This window comes from Podarcis raffonei, chromosome 6 (genome assembly GCF_027172205.1).
Source record: "Podarcis raffonei isolate rPodRaf1 chromosome 6, rPodRaf1.pri, whole genome shotgun sequence".
NCBI lineage: Eukaryota > Metazoa > Chordata > Lepidosauria > Squamata > Lacertidae > Podarcis > Podarcis raffonei.
The window spans coordinates 25,955,089-25,974,562 of NC_070607.1; the positions used below are offsets into that span (position 1 = coordinate 25,955,089).

A 19,474-nucleotide genomic window follows, 5' to 3' on the forward strand; every position below is an offset into this window, starting at 1 on the left:
TGTCCACGGGCACGTTTCGAATTATATATTCTTCAGTAGCATTAATGCAAAATGCAAAGAATCTTATTTCTGTTCAAACTCAGCTGACAGCAGAGAGAAAAGAGGGAACAGAATGCGGTCCAGCTGGGACCACCACAACAGATAATATTGATATAGTGAAGATGAGACAGACAAGGCTGAAAGGAGCAGTGGGACCAAGCTCAAAACATAACAAATAGAGTGCAAGAGAGCCAGGAGTTTGTATTGAGGGAAGGGAGAGTAAAACAGCGCTGATGTGTCAAGACAGCACAGCACAGTGGGAGCAATGTATTACAGAAAGGTGGAGTGTTGGAGATTCTGTTACAGGCTCCAGTTTTCAGTGTGCGTGGCTGTATCATGGGGATGGGCAAAGACATGCGCTTCTGATAAATCCCATGCTTTCAAGTAACACCACCCGCGTGAATGGATTTATTCATTTGTTGCAGCTTATTTTTATTTTTTCAAATCAGCTTCATGCTAGCTGATGTTCTCTTTGTAATTATCTTGGGGAGAAATGTTTTAGCAGTCAACACAAGACCTGGATGCAAGGAAACAAAAGGCACTCGTCATCCAGCAAGTCAAGTCACATCTTATTGCATTAGCCAATGATCATATCCAAAGCCATAATTCAGAATCATTAAGCTGAACTTCTGGGCTTTCCCTCCTCTAATACAGCCCCAGGCTGGTGTCTCCAGATGTTTTTGAACTACAACTCCCATCATCTGTGACCACTGGTGATGCTGACTAGTACTGATGGGAGTTGTTGCACAACGCATCAGGAGGGCACCGGGTTGCGCAAGTGTGCTCTACCTTTGCACATCCACTCATCAAATAATTCCACAGCAGTTGACACATGCATACTCTCTCCTCACACTCACACAAAAAAAAGACAGCTTTTTTTTTTTGTACTTCTCAAGATCCACCAGTTATGCCTCATTTCCCGCAGGTTAAAACCTACCCATTCATTACTTGACTCTATTAAAGGCTCATTTGAGCCATTGATGAAGTTGTACTTTGGAGCAGGGCACTTGAAGACAATGCATCAGTGCCAGACTAATATGACACAGTAGAGGAATATTTAATAATGGCTAGGAACCAAACGGGGCCTCTTCATACGTGCAAACACTTTCGTACACACAAGGGACTGTGTAGATTTACCCCTTTCATAAACAGCTCATTTTGCATAATGATGACATGCTGTTCTGGAAGGCACCCAGATAAAGGAGATAAGAAGCTGCCTTACATGGAATTAAAAACACACTAAACCAGCCATCTGAGTCTCTTGGATACTGATTGGCAGTGGCTCCCCAGGGTTTCCTACTGGGGTTCTTTACAGCCCTATGTGGAGATGCCAGGAATTGAAGCAGACCTTTTGCATGCAAAGAATGTGACATTTGGGGACAGCATTTCAGAAAGACAAAGGAATATATATAGTATATGGCCGTGTGTGTGCATCATACCAAAAAGTGTCATTTACTGTGTAGGAACATGGAATAAGGTCTTCTCAGTAAACGTGTCTCAACTGTGGGACTCCCTTTCCCTTGAAGCATGGAGGGTTGCATCATTGATGGTCTTCAGTCATCAACAACAACATCCAGATGTTCAACAACCTTGGGGTGGTCATAGGTACCCCAACTCATGTAATAGATCATCTGACACACCTTGCTTGCTCTGCAAAGCCCCGGGATATCCTACTCCTGAAATAATTTTAGCAGATCCTCACCAACCATTTTTTTAAAATTGTGTATTAGCTAGGAATTAAATATGGACCCCTGAACGGTGGCGAAGAATTCAATCTCTAACAATATTTAAGTCCAAATTTAAAATCTAGATGCAAAAACTTATTTTTTATGAAACTTTATCTCTCATGTGCATTATTTGTATGTTTTATACATTCCAGGGGAAGCCAGGTGTTGAAATCCAGCATTCACATTTTGAAAACTAATACAGATGGCAACCATTTTAGGTGCATCCAACTGACACGTGATTGCCGACACATTGGTCCTTTTGGACCTGGAACAGGGCAGGATGCAGTGGCGGAGCTACATGCTCCAGCATGGGAGGGAGGAGAGCAAGCGTGTACAGGGCTGGTGCATGTCCCGGGCGCGTGGTGCACCACCCGCAAGGGTGTGGCATGCCACCCGAAGGGGTGGGGCGCCCAGCGTGGGCGGGGGGCAGCCTGTTGGGATATGAGTACTTCGCAGCTGCAAACTAGCAGCTCGATGTTTACATCACATGGTGGAGCTGACTGTGAGACAGGAAACTCCAGTGAATTCACAGGGATTTGTTCTTTGTGTAATATGAGACCTTCCTGTTGATTTTGTGAAGGAAGTCTTTTGCAGTTGCTCGGAGAGAAGTCTGAGTGAACGGACATGTTTTGTACAGTTGTAAAGTCAGAAATAAACCGTAGATGAAACAGACTTTCTGACTTTCTTCTTTCTCCTGCTGGTATGCAAGGAGGAAGGGGGTGTGCATCTTCCACGCAGGGAGATGTCGCCTATCAAGATCTTCCTGGACTGCGGGGAAGCCAGCCAGGGTAGATCACCGGCAAACAAGCCCCGGGAGCCGGGGAGAGTTGCCAGCCTCTCCAGAGGGGGCAAGTTTTCCAACACAGCCATGATGGCGTGCTGCCAGGATCATGCTGCCAGGGGCGGTGCGCTCCCCCCGCACACCTCTTCCTCCACCAGTGGCAGGACAGGGGTGGAACGGAGAAGGGGGCGGAACAGGGTAGAGCACAGTGAAACCTGCTCCACCAACACATGCAGGGGCCAGGAATGGAAGCCCCACACGAAATGGTTGCCGCTTGTGCTTAATATTCCTTTAAATAATTTCAAAATAAATTCTTCATTTAAACCGTTGTTTTTTTAAAAAAATCATTCTTTTTCTGTTAGAACAGAAACATGAGAACTCAAATATTACTTTGCACTGCTCCTTCTACCCAGTGCAAGGACAGTTCTGATATCATCATAAAAACAATTTTAAAAATCCCTTATAAGGACAGTCAATAGTACAAAAACTAGGGCTGTGCAAAACATTTTGCTATATTGTAATTTTCAGATCATAAACAGTGCTTTGGAAGAACGTAAAATATTTATGGAGAAGACCATTGGCTGTGATTTTCACATTACAGTCAAATCTCGGTTGTCGAATGTAATCCGTTCCGGAAGACCATTTGGCTTCCGATATGTTCAACCACCAAGGCGGGGCTTCCGATTGGTTGCAGGAGCTTCCTGCACTCAAGCAGAAGCCATGTCGGACGTTCAGCTTCCGAAAAATGTTGAAAAATTGGAGCATTTACTTCCAGGTTTCGGGAGCCAAACATTCCAAAATGGAGGCATTCAGGAGCCGAGGTTTGACTGTATCTCCAGGGCCAGATTTAGGTTGATGAGGCCCTATGCTACTGAAGGTAATGGGGTCCTTTTTATGTCCAGTTGTCCTTTGTCAACAACAAATTGCCACTGTTTTTTGTGTTGAATATATGCTATTGGTAATTTATGGACCTAGTAGATATCTAAAGCCATTTGCACATAACATTTAAAGGGAGGAAGGGAGGAATGCATCTAAGCCCTCCTAGAAGGAAAGTTCTGGGGCAAAACATTCTAAACGATATCTGTGAAATGATATGTCGTGTGGTGTGGCCAGCATGTACAGTATATTTTCCCTCGGAATGCTCTGTGTTGCTATTAGACAGCATCTCTCTCTCTCTCTCTCTCTCTCTCTCTCTCTCTCTCTCTGTGTGTGTGTGTGTGTGTGTGTGTCCCCGAAATCAATGTGGTGTGATCTTGTGATCTCCACAGTCTGGACCAGCAGAGCATAACTGCATTCCTATGGTAAGCATAAGGTTATTGGAGATGGCTGCCTCTCTAACGTTGTGTTATGCTGCTCTCCCCCGGCAGCCATTTTGTGTTATGCCGTGCCCCACCATCCAAATCAGCTATTTTGTGACTGGCACCTCCACCAGCACTCTCTCAAAATTCAGAATGTACCCCCTGGTCCACAAAGGTAGTTGACCCCTGCTACCCTCTGATCAGTTTTCCCTGTATACTGCCATTTCAGGACCATTTTCCTTTGCTATTTATTTATTTTAAGTATTGTTCATACTGCCCTTGAATTACATTCTCTTTGTCTACTGCATGTGAGTTATCCCAACCAATGACAGATCACAAAATTAATGGGATCATATGAGATGTGGCTATGCTTAGACATCACTATGGAAATCAAAGTTACAATATTTTTCGCTCTATAGGACGCACCGGACCACAAGATGCACCTAGTTTTTAGAGGGGGAAATCAAGAAAAAATATATTATTTTCCTCTTTAGCCTTGCACAGCTTCTCCAGCCAGGGGAGGCTGTGCAAGGCTAAAGAGGAAGCCAAGGCAGCGAGCGGGATGGATCTCTACTGGCTGGAGAGGCTGCGCACGGCTATGGCAATTCCCCCACCTCCTGCAAAAGGAGCGCACGGCTCTTGCGGGCTTTTCTACAAAGAGTCCCTTCTCCCTCCTGGGGAAAAGCCCGCAATAGCCGCGCGAAGCTTGTGTGCGGGTCTTGGGGGCTTTTTCTGCCTGCCTCCCCCCTGCATTCGCTCCATAGGACGCACAGACTTTCCCCCGTAGTTTTTAAGAGGGAAAAATTGTGTCCTATGGAGCGAAAAATACGGTAATTCAGTAATATCAGTGCTTCCATCCTGAAAAACTGAACCCTTTCAAAGCAAGCACACCCACAAAATTCCCAAATAATGGGTTCTTGGTTGGGTGGGAGGTATGCTGCCAAAGAATGTCCCCAAAAACAATCAGTACTTTTAGCGCAGCCCTAGTTGTAACACCAGTAAACAAACACTTTTAAATTCAATTCTCACTATCCCAACGCACAATCCAGAGCTAGTTGTTATTTTAGGGAACTGGAGACACGTGGAGCAGAAAACCAGCTGTATCAAAACAACATTCCTCCAGGTGAAGTGTGAATATATTTATCATGTCCCAAGCCAAATACAAAATGAGAAAGACCATTTCCAAAGGGATTACACCATGCAATAAGCGTCATTGGCAATCTACTGCCAGAGTCTGAGGCATGAGCTGGAACTATCAGAAAATATGTTTTCCCAGATGGATGATGCCGTCCAGCTGAAAAGACTCTCCTTTGCCCTAAAAATAAAAAAGAACCCTGGTTTGCCAAGTACTGGTGACCCTTTTTCCTCTCTCACTCTCATTTCATTGCCTTCTTCCAACTGGAGAAAAAAGCAAAAAACTAAGCTCCCACATCAATTCCACAAGAAACTACAGCTTGGGAGCTTCATTCCAGAATTTTACCACCGGTATGGTTGCAAGTGTGAAAGAGAGGGAGAAGGGGGAATGTGGCTTATTTCAGTTACTATTTATGAATCAGTTTCAGCTTTGAATTTTATGCCATTGGTACCAGCAAACCCAATGTCTGCCGAACTGTGCACAAGATTCCAGGGATCTCAGTCCTTATCCAGGGTGTGTGTTTCCTTTGGGAATGAGGAACGATGGTGACTGTAGTGACTTTATGAATGATAGTTTATTTACACACACACACACACACCTGAGAGGCAGATGGGGATCATCAACCTGGGAAGGTAGCCCATCCAGGAGAAGGAAAATTCTTATCTTAAACCTCTGTTGCCTTGTGAGATATCTTTGGGAGAAGAAAAGGCTGAGGAGTAAACCCTACAACAAATTCAGAATGGAGTCGCTAAGACAGTTCCGTGGTGCCTTGTAGGCTGTCAGGAGTGCATGCAGGAGCCGGGCCCTGTGACCAGTAGGGCTTCGCAGGACTGGGGCCTTCCTAAGTTTCTTCTGGAGAGGCAAGGCACGGCTGTATACTGCTTCTGCTTTTGATTTGATTGACCAATTTAGTGTGGACGCGGGTGGCGCTGAGGGTTAATCCACAGAGCCTAGGACTTGCCAATCAGAAGGTCGGCGGTTCAAATCCCCATGACGGGGTGAGCTCCCATTGCTCGGTCCCAGCTCCTGCCAACCTAACAGTTCGAAAGCACGTCAAAGTGCAAGTAGATAAATAGGTACCGCTCCGGCGGGAAGGTAAATGGCATTTCTGTGTGCTGCTCTGGTTCGCCAGAAGCAGCTTTGTCATGCTGACCACATGACCCGGAGGCTGTCTGTGGACAAACGCCGGCTCCCTCGGCCTATAGAACGAGATGAGCGCGCAACCCCAGAGTCGGTCACGACTGGACCTAATGGTCAGGGGTCCCTTCACCTTTACCTTATGAACCCTAAACTGTGGTTAAGCTTAACTATAGTTAGGGAAAATAAGCCAGCTTCAAAAACCATGGCTTGAAGTTGACTTGTTTCCGCTAACTTCAATTAAGATTAATCAAAATATTGAAGCAAAGGCTTCTCAGCTGTACTGGAGGGAGAATGGGAATATATGAGTCCTGAGGGAAGCTAGTTTAATTCTCAAATTACTAGAGTATGGTTTTGCTTCCAGATGTTTTGGACCAAAACTCAGCAAACATGGTAAACGGCCAGGGATGATGGGATTTATAGTCTAATAACATCTGGAAGGTTCCAAGTTGGGGAAGGCCGATTTAAGGTTATGTCTGAACCAGTCCTCCGGTTAACTAAAATCCCTTTGCTTCTTTGCTTTCTGCAATATGTTATAACACTTTACCCTAATCCTTTCTTTAATTTATTCCTGCAACTTTGAGATATCTCCTCCTCCCCCTCCTGGCTTCTAGCCAACCAGCTCCAAGCAGGACATTCTCAAAACTATGATCCATGGTAATACAGTGTTGCCTAGCAATACATTTTCCTACGCCTAGTCTTCAGCTTTTGTAGTAAGGTTTTTCAGAGTCAGCTACAAAAAACCCCCACAAGCCATACACATGATTCTGCTACCTTCCTGGCAAATGGTACATGAAATCAAAACTTACAGATTCTGAATAACAATCATCAAAAGGTAAGCTTCTCCACACTGCTAGAATGAACCAAAACCACTTGGGAGCTAGAGAGCATCTCCTTTCTTCCCTTTCCCCAGGAAGCTGCTACAACAAAGTTGTGTGAATAAAATTCTGTTTATTTTGCTATTCAGGCTTTCTTTTTTTTTTTTTTTAAAGGCCTCAAACACTACTATTCCTAACTGGATTTATCTAAATTTTTATCGTCAACTGTGAATTCAAACCAAGCGTATTAGTCGTTTGAGCTTTAATCTAAGCAGAGTCAATAAACACTTTCAACTATGCATACAACCCGGAAAAATAACAAACAACTTAGAAAGTATAGCAGATAATCAAAAGAATTTAGTTTGTTCTCGGAGCTTTTGAACCAAATCCTTAGAGAGTATGAGAACTTGCAATTCCCATCGACTTCAGATGCAACATAAGTGGAAGCTGAACCAGCATGCAGAGTAAAATTCCCCCATCTGAAAATACAAGGCTTATTTGCTTAGAAGAACAGTTGTGTCGGCAGCATTTTGCAAACACTGCCAGCTAAGCATCTTTAGCATCATGTGATTCCCAATCACTGCTAGAGCACATTAATTTGTCCGATTTGGGGGCACAGCTTTCTTCAGACAGTGATCCTCTAGATTTGGGCGAAGATCTCTGACTTCAAGTGATCAGTAAGTGCTGAAAAGTAGTTCTTGTATTTGAGGTAAATAATACGTATGAACATTATTTTTCAAACACACAATCACTTAAATACTTTTTTGTGCAGTTTCCACAATGTTAAGTCAACCCGTAATGGACTTTGAAATATTGCAGGGGGGGGGAGTGTAGCTTAGAACAGACATCAGTTCAAAGAGTCCAATGCCAAAGTCCTTCCTTTTGATGCCCCTTGACAAATTACACCAATTATTGGCTGAATAGTTGTGATTGAAAAGATCAATGATTCATAGAACTAGCATTCTACCTACATATCTCTAATTGCTATTGAACTAAGGTAGTGATTAGAGAGAGATCTGTCTGACATTGTATGTGGGGCTTTTTAAAAGCACACATGGTGCCGAAGAGCACCTAATAAATACTGTCAAAAAAAAAAAGATAATCTGAACCCACCAGGAATATCCACAAGTCTAAAAAGCTTACACTTGATCCCTGTATGAAGGGTGATATATAAATTTAATAAATACATAACCTAGCATGTTGAAAGAAGGATAAAGCAATAAGAATTTTTCGTGACATGCTAGTGTTGTAGGTGGAGGGATTTTCTGATTTTTGTTGGAGAACATTCAAACATGAGACTTTCCCCCCTCCACATATTCCAGAGTAATTCCCACTCCCCAATTCTTGCCTCCCCCCAAACCCTAATACTCTTGTTGATTCAGATGTGGTAGACCAGCATATGCTCTAGTTATATATATACTGATGGCTCAGTCAATCACTATGCATTTCACAGGGTCTTGATGGAAATTCTCAAATCTTTCAAAACTGATTCTAGGATACTCATTGTAACAAGGTTTGAAAATGTCTGGGAAAGCATCAGGCACAATTTAATTAGGTTTCTGAGACAGATGGACCTCTAACATCTGCATGACTACAAAAATCATTCTATAGCCCTTCTGATCAGGACGTTCTTGCAACAAAGCACTGGGCAGGGTGGGGCAGAGAATCAAAATTAACAATGGGATTTAAGACCATAACAAGTAACCAACAGCATCTTTGGTGGGAGGAGAAAGGGGGTGTTATCAGAGAATTTAAAAAAGTTTATAATAGAAACCCAAGCAGACAAGGAGCATAATTTAAACCGATTTTCTATGTGGTTTCCACTTGCAATAGCATTTTTCACAATAAAGTTAATTTAAGAGCATCTCCTTAATCTTCTTTCATTCGGAAGCTTAACTCAGCAAGACACAAAATGATGGCTGCATTTAGACATAATGTTCTTCATCCTCCCAAACATGGTCTGGAGGGACTAGGAATGTGTGACAAGTGCAAGCACTCCCCTCCTTCCTTTCTGGAATAATAGATCACATCCTTTCCCCCCCCCCAAACCACACCATTGTGTGTTGTACCATTCAGACCAGCCAACCGTGGTCTGAGCAAGCCTTCCAGATCAGGAAGATCTGACTTGGAGGATCCAGCATGCCGAGATTCAGGCAGTGAGCGTTCCCACGTTGTGTGTGAAACAGCTGTGGTACTTACCGGGCAGCTTTTATCTGCATTCCTTTTCCAGTGCTTTTTCTCATGTTTCTTTGCTGCAGTTGAATTCAAAGATGCGTGAGTTTGTCTTCGAGGGTTTAGTGCTAGGATATTCTGTGGATAGAGAAAACGAGGCTTTGATTTTTGGGAAATGTGAAAGGTTCAGGCAGGGAAACAGTTAAGAAAGAAAATTTAACAAACCTACTAAATCACAACACTCTAGGTTTGTGTGTGTGTGTATGAAACTTATCTGTATAAAATAGACTTTAACACATTCAGTAACAATTAAAGGTGCCTAGTCTTCCCTCTTAAAAGCTCTATGAATTTGGAATAGAGTTAGAAATAAGAGTTACATTGGTTTGCTTTAGTAAACTTAGGTAAAGGTAAAGGTACCCCTGACCATTAGGTCCAGTTGCGGATGACTCTGGGGTTGCAGCACTCATCTCGCTTTACAGGCTGAGGGAGCCGGCCTTTGTCCGCAGTTTTTCTGGGTCATGTGGCCAGCATGACTAAGCCGCTTCTGGCGAAAACAGAGCAGCGCATGGAAATGCCATTTACCTTCCCGTCGAAGTGGTACCTATTTATCTACTTGCACTTTGACGTGCTTTCAAACTGCTAGGTGGGCAGGAGCAGGGACTGAGCAACTGCCGACCTTCTGATCGGCAAGCCCTAGTCTCTATGGTTTAACCCACAGCGCCACCCACATCCCATTTAATAAACTTAGTTCTCCCATTAATCTGTAAGAATTTTCATTTTAAAACTTCTCTCAATCTAAATTCCATATACATACACCATATTTATTTGCTCTAGATTGCTGTGAATAATACACCCTCTGTTTTCAAAACCAGATGATTTTGCAGCACTGTGCTATAGATTCATTTCCCACACCCCGGGAGCAGCCTTCTCCTATGTAAATGAACAGATGCTATCCTATGGATGTCTACATAGAAATCAGCCCCACATAGGTCAATGAGATTAACTCTGAAGTAAGGGTGTATACAATTGCAATTGCTCCTCTTCAAAGCACCCCTGCACAGGGGCAAAGTAATCATGGTAGTCTACTGCAGAAAGCTAAAAAAACAGAACCCTGTTCACTTTTGTTGGCCTTCAAGGTGGTGCAGGTCTTATGTTTCTAAAGCAACTTGGCATTCAGGGGGGAAAAATAAACAGAGCACTGTGCAAATGACATTCAAAACTTATACCCCAAGCCATGAAATTCTAATGTAAATTGGAGCTGCATGGCTTGCTCCTATGCCATTGGTAGCTACATATGACTAGCCATAGACTGTTATTCAGCCAAGGCTCTCAGAAGCGACTCACCCAGTAGGGCAAAGCCATAATGTGAGCTTCCTAGCAACAACCTTGCTGGGACATGCCAGGGGAGAGGTCAGGGATGTGTGCAGGAGCATCCCATCGGCTCTGTCATTGATTCCACACAACTCTGACCCTCCCGATGTGCTTCCCAGTTGGTGAACCTGCCCGTGGAACGAATCTGTCAAATGGGGTGCCAAAACTGAAAAGGTCCTGTCAACCGTCACCACCTTCATTCACCCCAAAGGCAGTGGGACTTTAAGCAGGTCCCCAGATGCTGATCTTAATACCTAAGCAAGCTTATGCAGGAGGGAATGGTACCCTGTTCGCAGGCTGCTTAAGAGCTCTATATGTCACACTCAGAACTTCAGATTTTGCTCAGAGATGAACTGGAAGTCAACATATCTGTCTCAAAACCAATAAGATGTGTTTCATATTCCCAGACGCAATAAGTGTATCATGCAACCATAAGACAGTCCCATGTACGACACACTGCATTATTCTAAATGTAATGTTACCAATGTATGGGTAATTGTGTCCAGGCTATCACACTCACACACGCAAAAGTGAATAGCCAGATTTTGATCAAATGATGTTAAAAAAGTAATGAGGTATCAGAAGAATTGACTTTGTAGAACAGAGAGAAATGTCAACTACAAAAGCTACTATTTTACTGAAGAACAGCAGAGAATCCCTCCAGAGTTTTGCAAATCATTGTTGCAGGTTACATGAAGGCCCCTTCTCTCCACAGTAGTTTAAAATATTAATCCTGGCTACCATGTCATGTCCAGCTTTTGTTTCTTGGTCAAAAGACCAAGACATTCTGCAAATCTTCAATGGCATTCTTTCTTTCATAAGTGCTGCAGAAGTCCTGATCTGGAAAGTGAGAAGAAATTTTAAAAAAACTAACTCCAACAATTCAGGTAAGGTGTGGTGGTGATAGAGTGGTTTGCATCATTTTACACTGAAAATTGGGGGTGGGGGGAAGAGACACATTTCTGAATACTTGGGCAAGCCATTATATGGAAGAGCATTCAGAAAGTGGCGCCACCACTACCCCATACACACCCATAACCTGAAATGGTACAATCCACTCTGCCGTTATAGGATTCCACCACCTCATACCTGGTCACATGGTCTGTGATAAAAATGAGTTTTCACAGTATATGGAAATGGACATGACATAAGAAGAGCCAGTGCTTATTCGGAGCAGGGTGGATATAAATAAATTATTTTTAAAAATAAATTAAAAAATCATATTTTTATTTAAATAGATTTTTAAAATAAAATGCTTTTGGAGGAAACATCTTTCTAAAGATAGTTTTCTATTTAAGTTACATTATAGTCCAAAGGCTACTCATCAGGGAATAAGGATTTGTTTTAAGTTTTTTCAGGAGTGCTAAAACTCAAAGTTTTTTTTAAATTGTTTAACTTAAATAAATTGTTTAAATTGTTATTAAGGAAATGCTTATTTTTCACCTTCCAATAAAGTACAGCAGAAAAGTTGTCCAAATGTAAACTTATGAAACCTCACAATAATTCCATAATTATCTGTTTATGTATTTCTAATAGTATAAACAAATCAGTAATTTTGGATATAACTGTAAAAACTACTCTGAAAATTTATTATTCCAAAAGCAAAATCTTCATCTGGTTGTAAATATTAAGATTATATGAATGAGTCTTTCTGTTAAAAACAAAAACTGATTTAAATCAAGTCTTACTAACTAGTGATTTAAATCGTGATTTAAATCAATTTGATTTAAATCAAATCCACCCTGATTCGGAGATTTAAAATTCAGTATGGGTGCAAAAAACCCAACAACAACAACTTTCAAAATCATTCCATCCAGTTGTTTCTTCTAGTGAAGCTCCAGAACCAAAAGCAACTCCTGCCTGGAGGAGAAGAAAAGCCCGGAGAGAAACCGTATTGGGAACAAGCACATGGGATGTTCGACGCTTCAGTTCCCCCCTCCTATGTGGGTAACGCTGCGCTTTAAATTGTCTCAGCTCCACTTCACACAAGTTCAGCACAATATGAGTTATGTCGCGCCACTGTAACGCCTCATTTGGTCCTAAGCCACGGAGATGAAATCCCTCATATGAACTAGAAGTGCAATTTTGGTTAAAAAAAACACACAAAATATTCCAGGCCCAGGCAGGCCCTCTAAAGAACCCAGATGTGTGGCCAGCTGCTAAAGTACGCAGGAGGAGTCTAGGGGCTGGTCTTACAGCCTATTTTTATGGAAGTTAAAATGCATAGGCTTCTATCTTTTATAAATGTTTAATACAGCACTGCTAAACAGACGACATGCTAGAAATCTCTCCGCAGCCTTTGAACTGAATAATATATTCTTAATATCATACCATAACAGATGTAATCCATTGGGCATGACACCATATGGTTTAAAAAGAAAACTCTTGGAAGAAACCCTGGCGTTTGCTACTCTTGGAATTCTGTATCAGCTAGGATGGCTCTGAGGGTAACAGTTGCTGAAATCCAGCAAGAGTTCACAGTACAGCGTATTCCAGCAATAACGTTGCAAAAAGTGTTTGGCACACAATAATACTACCAGCATCCATTAGAGATTAGAGGCTTTAATTCTTTATTTATCGTGATTTATATTTTTGTTTATGGGGGGAGGGACAACACACCCAGGGGAAAACACTCTTATGAAATATTTTCTTTCAGAACGAGTAAAATGCTTTTAAACTTCTCTTTTTTAATGCAAGACTCTGAAGAGCGTTAGATAATGGTAACTATGACATGCAAAGCACTCAAATCCAAGACGCATTTCTCCACCACCTGCCATCTTTGTGAGAGGTGCGTACAGCAGGGATTTCCATAGTCAAAAATGGCACTGTCCTTTCATAAGAAGTTACAGGTAGGTAGCTGCGTTGGTCTGCAGTAGTCGAAACAAAATAAATAAAATAAAATAAAATAAATTCCTTCTAGTAGCACCTTAAAAAGGGACCCCTGACCATTAGGTCCAGTCATGACTGATTCTGAGGTTGCGGCGCTCATCTTGCTTTATTGGCCGAGGGAGCCGGCGTACAGCTTCCGGGTCATGTGGCCAGCATGACTAAGTCGCTTCTGGCGAACCAGAACAGCGCACGGAAACACCATTTACCTTCCCGCCGGAGCGGTACCTATTTATCTACTTGCACTTTGACGTGCTTTCGAACTGCTAGGTTGGCAGGAGCAGGGACCAAGCAATGGGAGCTCACCCCGTCGCGGGGATTCGAGCCGCCGACCTTCTGATCGGCAAGTCCTAGGCTCTGTGGTTTAACCCACAGCACCACCCGCGTCCCTATCCCAGTAGCACCTTAGAGACCAACTAAGTTAGTTATTGGTATGAGCTTTCGTGCGCATGAACACTTTTTCTGATAGACATCTGAAGGCAGCCCTGTTTAGGGAAGTTTTGAATGGCTGATGTTTTAATGTATTTTTAATCTTTTGTTGGAAGCTGCCCAGAGTGGCTAGGGAAACCCAGCCAGATGAGTGGGGTATAAATTATTATTATTAATTATTATTATTATTATACCGAGGTATCAGTGAAGTGGGTGAATGCCAAGGTTTACCGAAGTATTAATATTTTTTAAAGAAATGTTCAGGGGGCACACCCTAAAACACCCCAACAGGGACTGAGCATGCTCTATAGTCACAGAACACTGATGGCTGGTCAATAAAATGGGGACGGGGAGTGAGGGTAATGGAATAGGCTGGCAGCAGTCATGGAAGATGTACATGGGTGGAGTCAAGGACAGCCACACATATGACCTCCCTATCCAGTTATAGCACAATACTGATTGAGGACCTGTGGACTTCACCTAGGCTTCTGATTGCTGCAAAAACAGAAGGTTGGTCTAAGTGACTCTGACAGAAAACATGGGGGCCAAAAATATGGCTTGCATGCTTTTATTCTGAAAAAGGTCTACCTCACTGAAAGAATAAATTTCCCATGTGAAAATTTAAACCCATAAAAATTTAGTTCGGGTGTAAACTTGTGGATCCATGTGAGCTGCGTACTATTTCAGGAGCACCTCAGCGTCAGAAATATTTCACATTCTCGTCTTCAAGAACCCGAGTGATTTGCATTTCTCAAACACACACCCCCTAGCATAAAAAAAAAGCCTTGGACTGATATAGGTCTCTATTGCAATCTCAATCTCTCTCATCTTTCTACTAATGTGTCGTGAAAAAGAAAAAAACTCCCCTAAAATTCTGCCTCCCTTCTATTATTATAAGCTTTATGATAGCTTTAAAGTTTCAGATTGATCCTCTCTATATTGTAAAATGTTTTGTATGCTTTTGCGTGTGTCATCACAAGCGATAGCCTTGCGGAGCAGAATTCCATTAAGTCACACAAGATGTTACAAAAAATACTATCTTGACATTGTGACACATTTTATGTAAAGCAGCGCCAATTAAAACTTTTGAGAAGTCAAACGAAAAACCTGGAAAAGTCTCCCTGGCAAAAGATGATAGCTTTCTCCAGTCACCCTAAGCATCTGACTCTGGAATCAGCAGAGTTTCATCTCTCATAAATTTATCATTCTACAACCTGACTTGTTCTAGGTGCCTTTCAAGAGAAAATGATGGTTAATTAAAGAGGGGGGAAATTGAAGGCCGTTATATACAACCAAGGAAACTGCTCAGGTGCAATGTAGGAGAAGATGCCCCAGAATGTGCAATGAAATCCTTTACATGTCTACTCAGAAGTAAGTCCTAATCAGTTCAATAGGATTTACTCCCATGTAAGTGGGTGTGGAATTGCATCCTATGGCGCTCTCTCTCTCTCTCTCTCTCTCTCTCTCTCTCGTCTTCTTCAAGAAGCAACACAGGACCTGATAGTGGGCAGCAGTTGCAAAATTCAATCTTCTGATTTTAAGAAGTACCACAACATTCTAGCCCTCATGCTTGCAAAGGTATGCTGGAAGCATGTTAGGCAATGCCTGACAAAATCTCAGAAGCCAGAGGACTTTCTTTATGAAATATTTAGTGTTCAGAAGACAAGGCAGGTGTGGCCTTCTCCAACAAAAGAATACACACAGACACACACACAGAGAGAGAGAGAGAGAGAGAGAGAGAGAGAGAGAGAAATCCTTGACTTGCATATTTATACAGGTTAAATGGCCCACATTTTAGGGCACACACACATCCAAATCTGACTTACTTTGGCACAGTAGACACACTCCTGCAACCTTGCATAATGGTTATTTTTAAAGGGCCAAGTTCACGTTGCTCAGTTCCTTCATCAATCATAACATAAAAAGAGCTCTGCTGGCTCAGACCAAAGGCCTACCTCAGAGGTCTTCAACCTTTTTGAGTCCAAGGCACCTTTGACCAACTCCATTCTTTCTGCGGCACCCTGTGGGGCTTGGGAGCCCAGTTATGTCACCCCCTGCTAGCAGTCTCTCACTCTGTTTCCAACATGCTCCCTTGTGGAGCCTCCTCTCCTCGGGAATTTTCTGGGCAGCTGCTGCTGCTGCTGCTGCCCCTAGTCTCTGAGCTGCGTCCCCTGCCCCAAAGAGAGGTGCCTCCTCACATTGCCCTACAGAGGCCTGGGACTTGTCTGTCCATTCCCAACAGCAAGGGCTGGCAGACTGGTTGGCAGGCAGGCCTCTCTCACTCTGAGGCTGCCTCAGCTCCTGGCAACCAGCACCCCCTGGCCAACCCCAGAGGCACCATTATCTTGTGCAGCTTGTAGCCAGGGCTGCTGCAACCAACAGCTCTGCAAGTCTTTGGGAGGCAGAGACATGAGAGGGCATCAGAGGCAAGAGGGAAGGAGGGACTGAGGCCAGTGTTGCCCACGGCACCCCTGACCCTCATTCAAGGCACTCCAGGGTGCCACGACACACTGGTTGAAAACAACAAGCCTACCTAGTCCAGCATCATGTTTGCCAGAATGGCCAACCAGATGTCTCTAGGAAGCCTGCAAACACCCCTTTGGGAAGCCCACACACAGGCAACAGCCCTCTCTCACTGTTGTTACCTGCCAGTTGGCATTCAGAGGCATGGTGCCTCTGATCCTGGAAGCTGGGGGGCAAAGGCGAACCCTGAAATTAGATAAATCTATGTAAATCATAGCCATTTCCATGATTGTGGCCATGAGCTTGCTGCATGTACACCTTAGCCTCTGTCCACACACCCCTCCATAATAATAATAATAATAATGTTATTATAGTGGCACCTCTGGTTACGAACTTAATACGTTCTGGAGGTCCGTTCTTAACCTGAAACTGTTCTTAACCTGAGGTACCACTTTAGCTAATGGGGCCTTCCGCTTCCGCCACGCCACCGCCACGCGATTTCTGTTCTCATCCTGAGGTAAAGTTCTTAATCTGAGGTACTACTTCCAGGTTAGCGGAGTCTGTAACCCAAAGTGTTTGTAACCTGAGGTGTTTGTAACCCGAGGTACCACTGTATTTGTACTCTACCAATCTGACAGGGTTACCCCAGCCACTCTGGGTGGCTTCCAGCATATACAAAAACATAATTAAACGTTAAACATTAAAAACTTCCCTAAAAACTTCAGATGTCTTCTAAAGGCTGTATAGTTACTTATCTCCTTGACATCTGATGGGAGGGTGTACTGCACAGGGGTGGGCACTACTACTGAGAAGGCCCTGTACTTGCCTGTGAATAATAATGTGGAGGAATCTAGCCACCATCTTTAGACATTTCTTAAAATGTATCCAGTAAACACATGGGGGGGGGCGGAGTGGGAATGAGAAGGCTAGCTCTGCCCCTGGCTTAGTTCTAGTGAATGAAAACACACACACACACACATCTAATTTAGGCTACAAAATAAATCCACCCATAGAAAAAACAGCCCTCTGATCAAACTATAATTGATTAGATGGGCTTTGGAATGTATGCTGAGGGGAGCTTAAAATTATCTATTTACCATTTTTTATAAACCACTCGCTACTTTATCCTTCACAGCAAGCCATGTTCGGTGTATTACAAAGTACATCTGTTTCCCAAGCGAGAACAATTGGAATATGTTTCCACCCCCCTCCCAAAAAGTAATGGGCAGATTAGAACAATTAAGCTAAGTATCTTAAGAGTTTTGATCCACAGTGAGAAATAAGCATCTGCAGATTTTCCCAAGACATCTGTTTTATTTGAGCTTGAAATTAATCTTCTGATCAGGTAACAATCATTTGAACATCACCATTAAGATGTAAGCTTATGAATGTTTGGCAAGTCAAATTGGCAAGTCAGATGGAACATAATGCAGGATCTGCACAGCTCAGGTATAGCATACGATTGCATCTTATGCGGTGGTTCGGTTCCAAGGGTTCTGGAAATACAGGGAAATTGTGCATACCCTAACCCTCAGAGCCACCCCACAGTAAGTGGATGAGAAGGAGAAAGACAGAACACCCAATACCCACATACCTTGCCCAACAAGCAAACAAGGTGGATTATTAAAAAGGCCTATCCAGATTGCAAGTCTTAACACGGCATTATATTTTATACCCTTGGACTTTGTTTCAGAAAAAAGCAGAGCAGACAGGACACAGGGGGCAGAGAGAAAATGCAATGATCCTAGTCTGTTTATTTTGTGCAGGACATCTGGGAAGCCATGCAACTCCATTAAGCAAAGTGAAAGAATTGGGCACATAAACTGTCATGGCCTTTGGCTAGTACAATAAAGTGATTGATTGATTGACTCAGCACATTTGATTTTTTGAGTGAGTGCCATGGGTACTACCCTCTCTGATCATTTCCCCACTCCCAAGAGAAAGTACACACACTTTGCCTTCCCAAGAGATCTGGGTAAAACTAAAGACATTACACTGAGCCTTGAAAAGCACATAATGCTGAAAGAGGAAGTGGGAAAGTGAAATATACTCAGAGTCGAGAGTGGATTTCATGCTCTTTATTCAGCTCATAGTGGTGAGGAGGAATGAAAGTTCCCCCAAAGTATCTGCTTTATATGCATTATTTACACAATGGGCTGCACGCGATTGGCTAATTCCAGAATTCCCCTGTAGGCCAATCAGGTTGTGGATTAACTTCCATCTGGAGCTGGATTGGGTGGCTCCTGCAGACCAATCATACTGTGGCATTGTTTTAGGACCAATCAGACTGCTGCATTCTGATTCCTATTGTTCTAGGACCAATCAGACTGCTGCATTCTGAATCCTATTGTTCTAGGACCAGTCAGACTGCTGCATTTTGGATCCTATTCAACTCAGTACATAACAGAAAGTGTCATTCTTCTAACTTCCTCTTTTAGCTCTATGTACTGAAGGAAAATGTAACCGCCCTCAGCACCTCAGAACCAAGGAAGCAGTGACTAGGGAGGCTCTGGGGCTTCATGAATGCTAGGTTTAAAGGTTGGCTACCTTCTTCCCACTTGAAAAGCACACTGAACTGAAAGAGGAAGCTGGAAACTTGATACTGTTTCCCATTTCCTCTTTCAACTCCATGTGCTTTCAAGGCTCAGATTGATTCTGCTAGATCTACCTTGATCCCTTGGGAAATGATGTGTGCATTTCCACTCTTTCTCTCTTTCTGTCCTGGAGGGGATGCTAATCCAATGGAGAGAAGTGACCAAAGGTAATGGTGACCGCAGCACTCACTCGAAAATCCAAACATGACCACAGGTCTAAAAAGGTTGGCCATTTCTGCATGGAATCTGATGCAAAAGTAACTACCAACGATGCCTCCTGGAACTACCGAGTCAACCTGTGCACCCTTGTCTCCCCAATCAAGCAAATATATGTGACTACAAAGCACAACATCACCTTGAAAGTAGCTTACTAAATTTGAAGGCGCAAAGTACTTAAAACAAGACCTAAACCCACCGAGCTCTTTGGTTTGACACTGAACTGATAAAATCTGGCAGTGCACCATAGCTCATTATAAATAATTGGTTTTATAAAGTGTATCTGATTTATGGAACAGCACATTAAAAATGGTGGGGGTGGGAATCAAGTAGGGTTAATAGAACAAATTTTGCTCAGGAAAGCATGAACAGGAGTTCTCAGTGGCCGGCTCAGTGGATGAACTCCAC

The 19,474-nt window shown here is 43.0% G+C and overlaps 1 protein-coding gene across 3 annotated transcripts in view; it reads right to left on the bottom strand.

Annotated features, from left to right (window-relative positions):
* DPYD (dihydropyrimidine dehydrogenase) overlaps nt 1-19,474 on the bottom strand; it is a 503,241-nt gene that overhangs the window by 454,283 nt on the left and 29,484 nt on the right. For all 3 annotated transcript variants that reach the window (XM_053391713.1, XM_053391712.1, XM_053391714.1), the window contains exon 2: nt 9,135-9,245. In XM_053391713.1, coding sequence (XP_053247688.1) covers nt 9,135-9,245 — 111 coding nt within the window. The remainder of the gene's footprint in view (nt 1-9,134; nt 9,246-19,474) is intronic.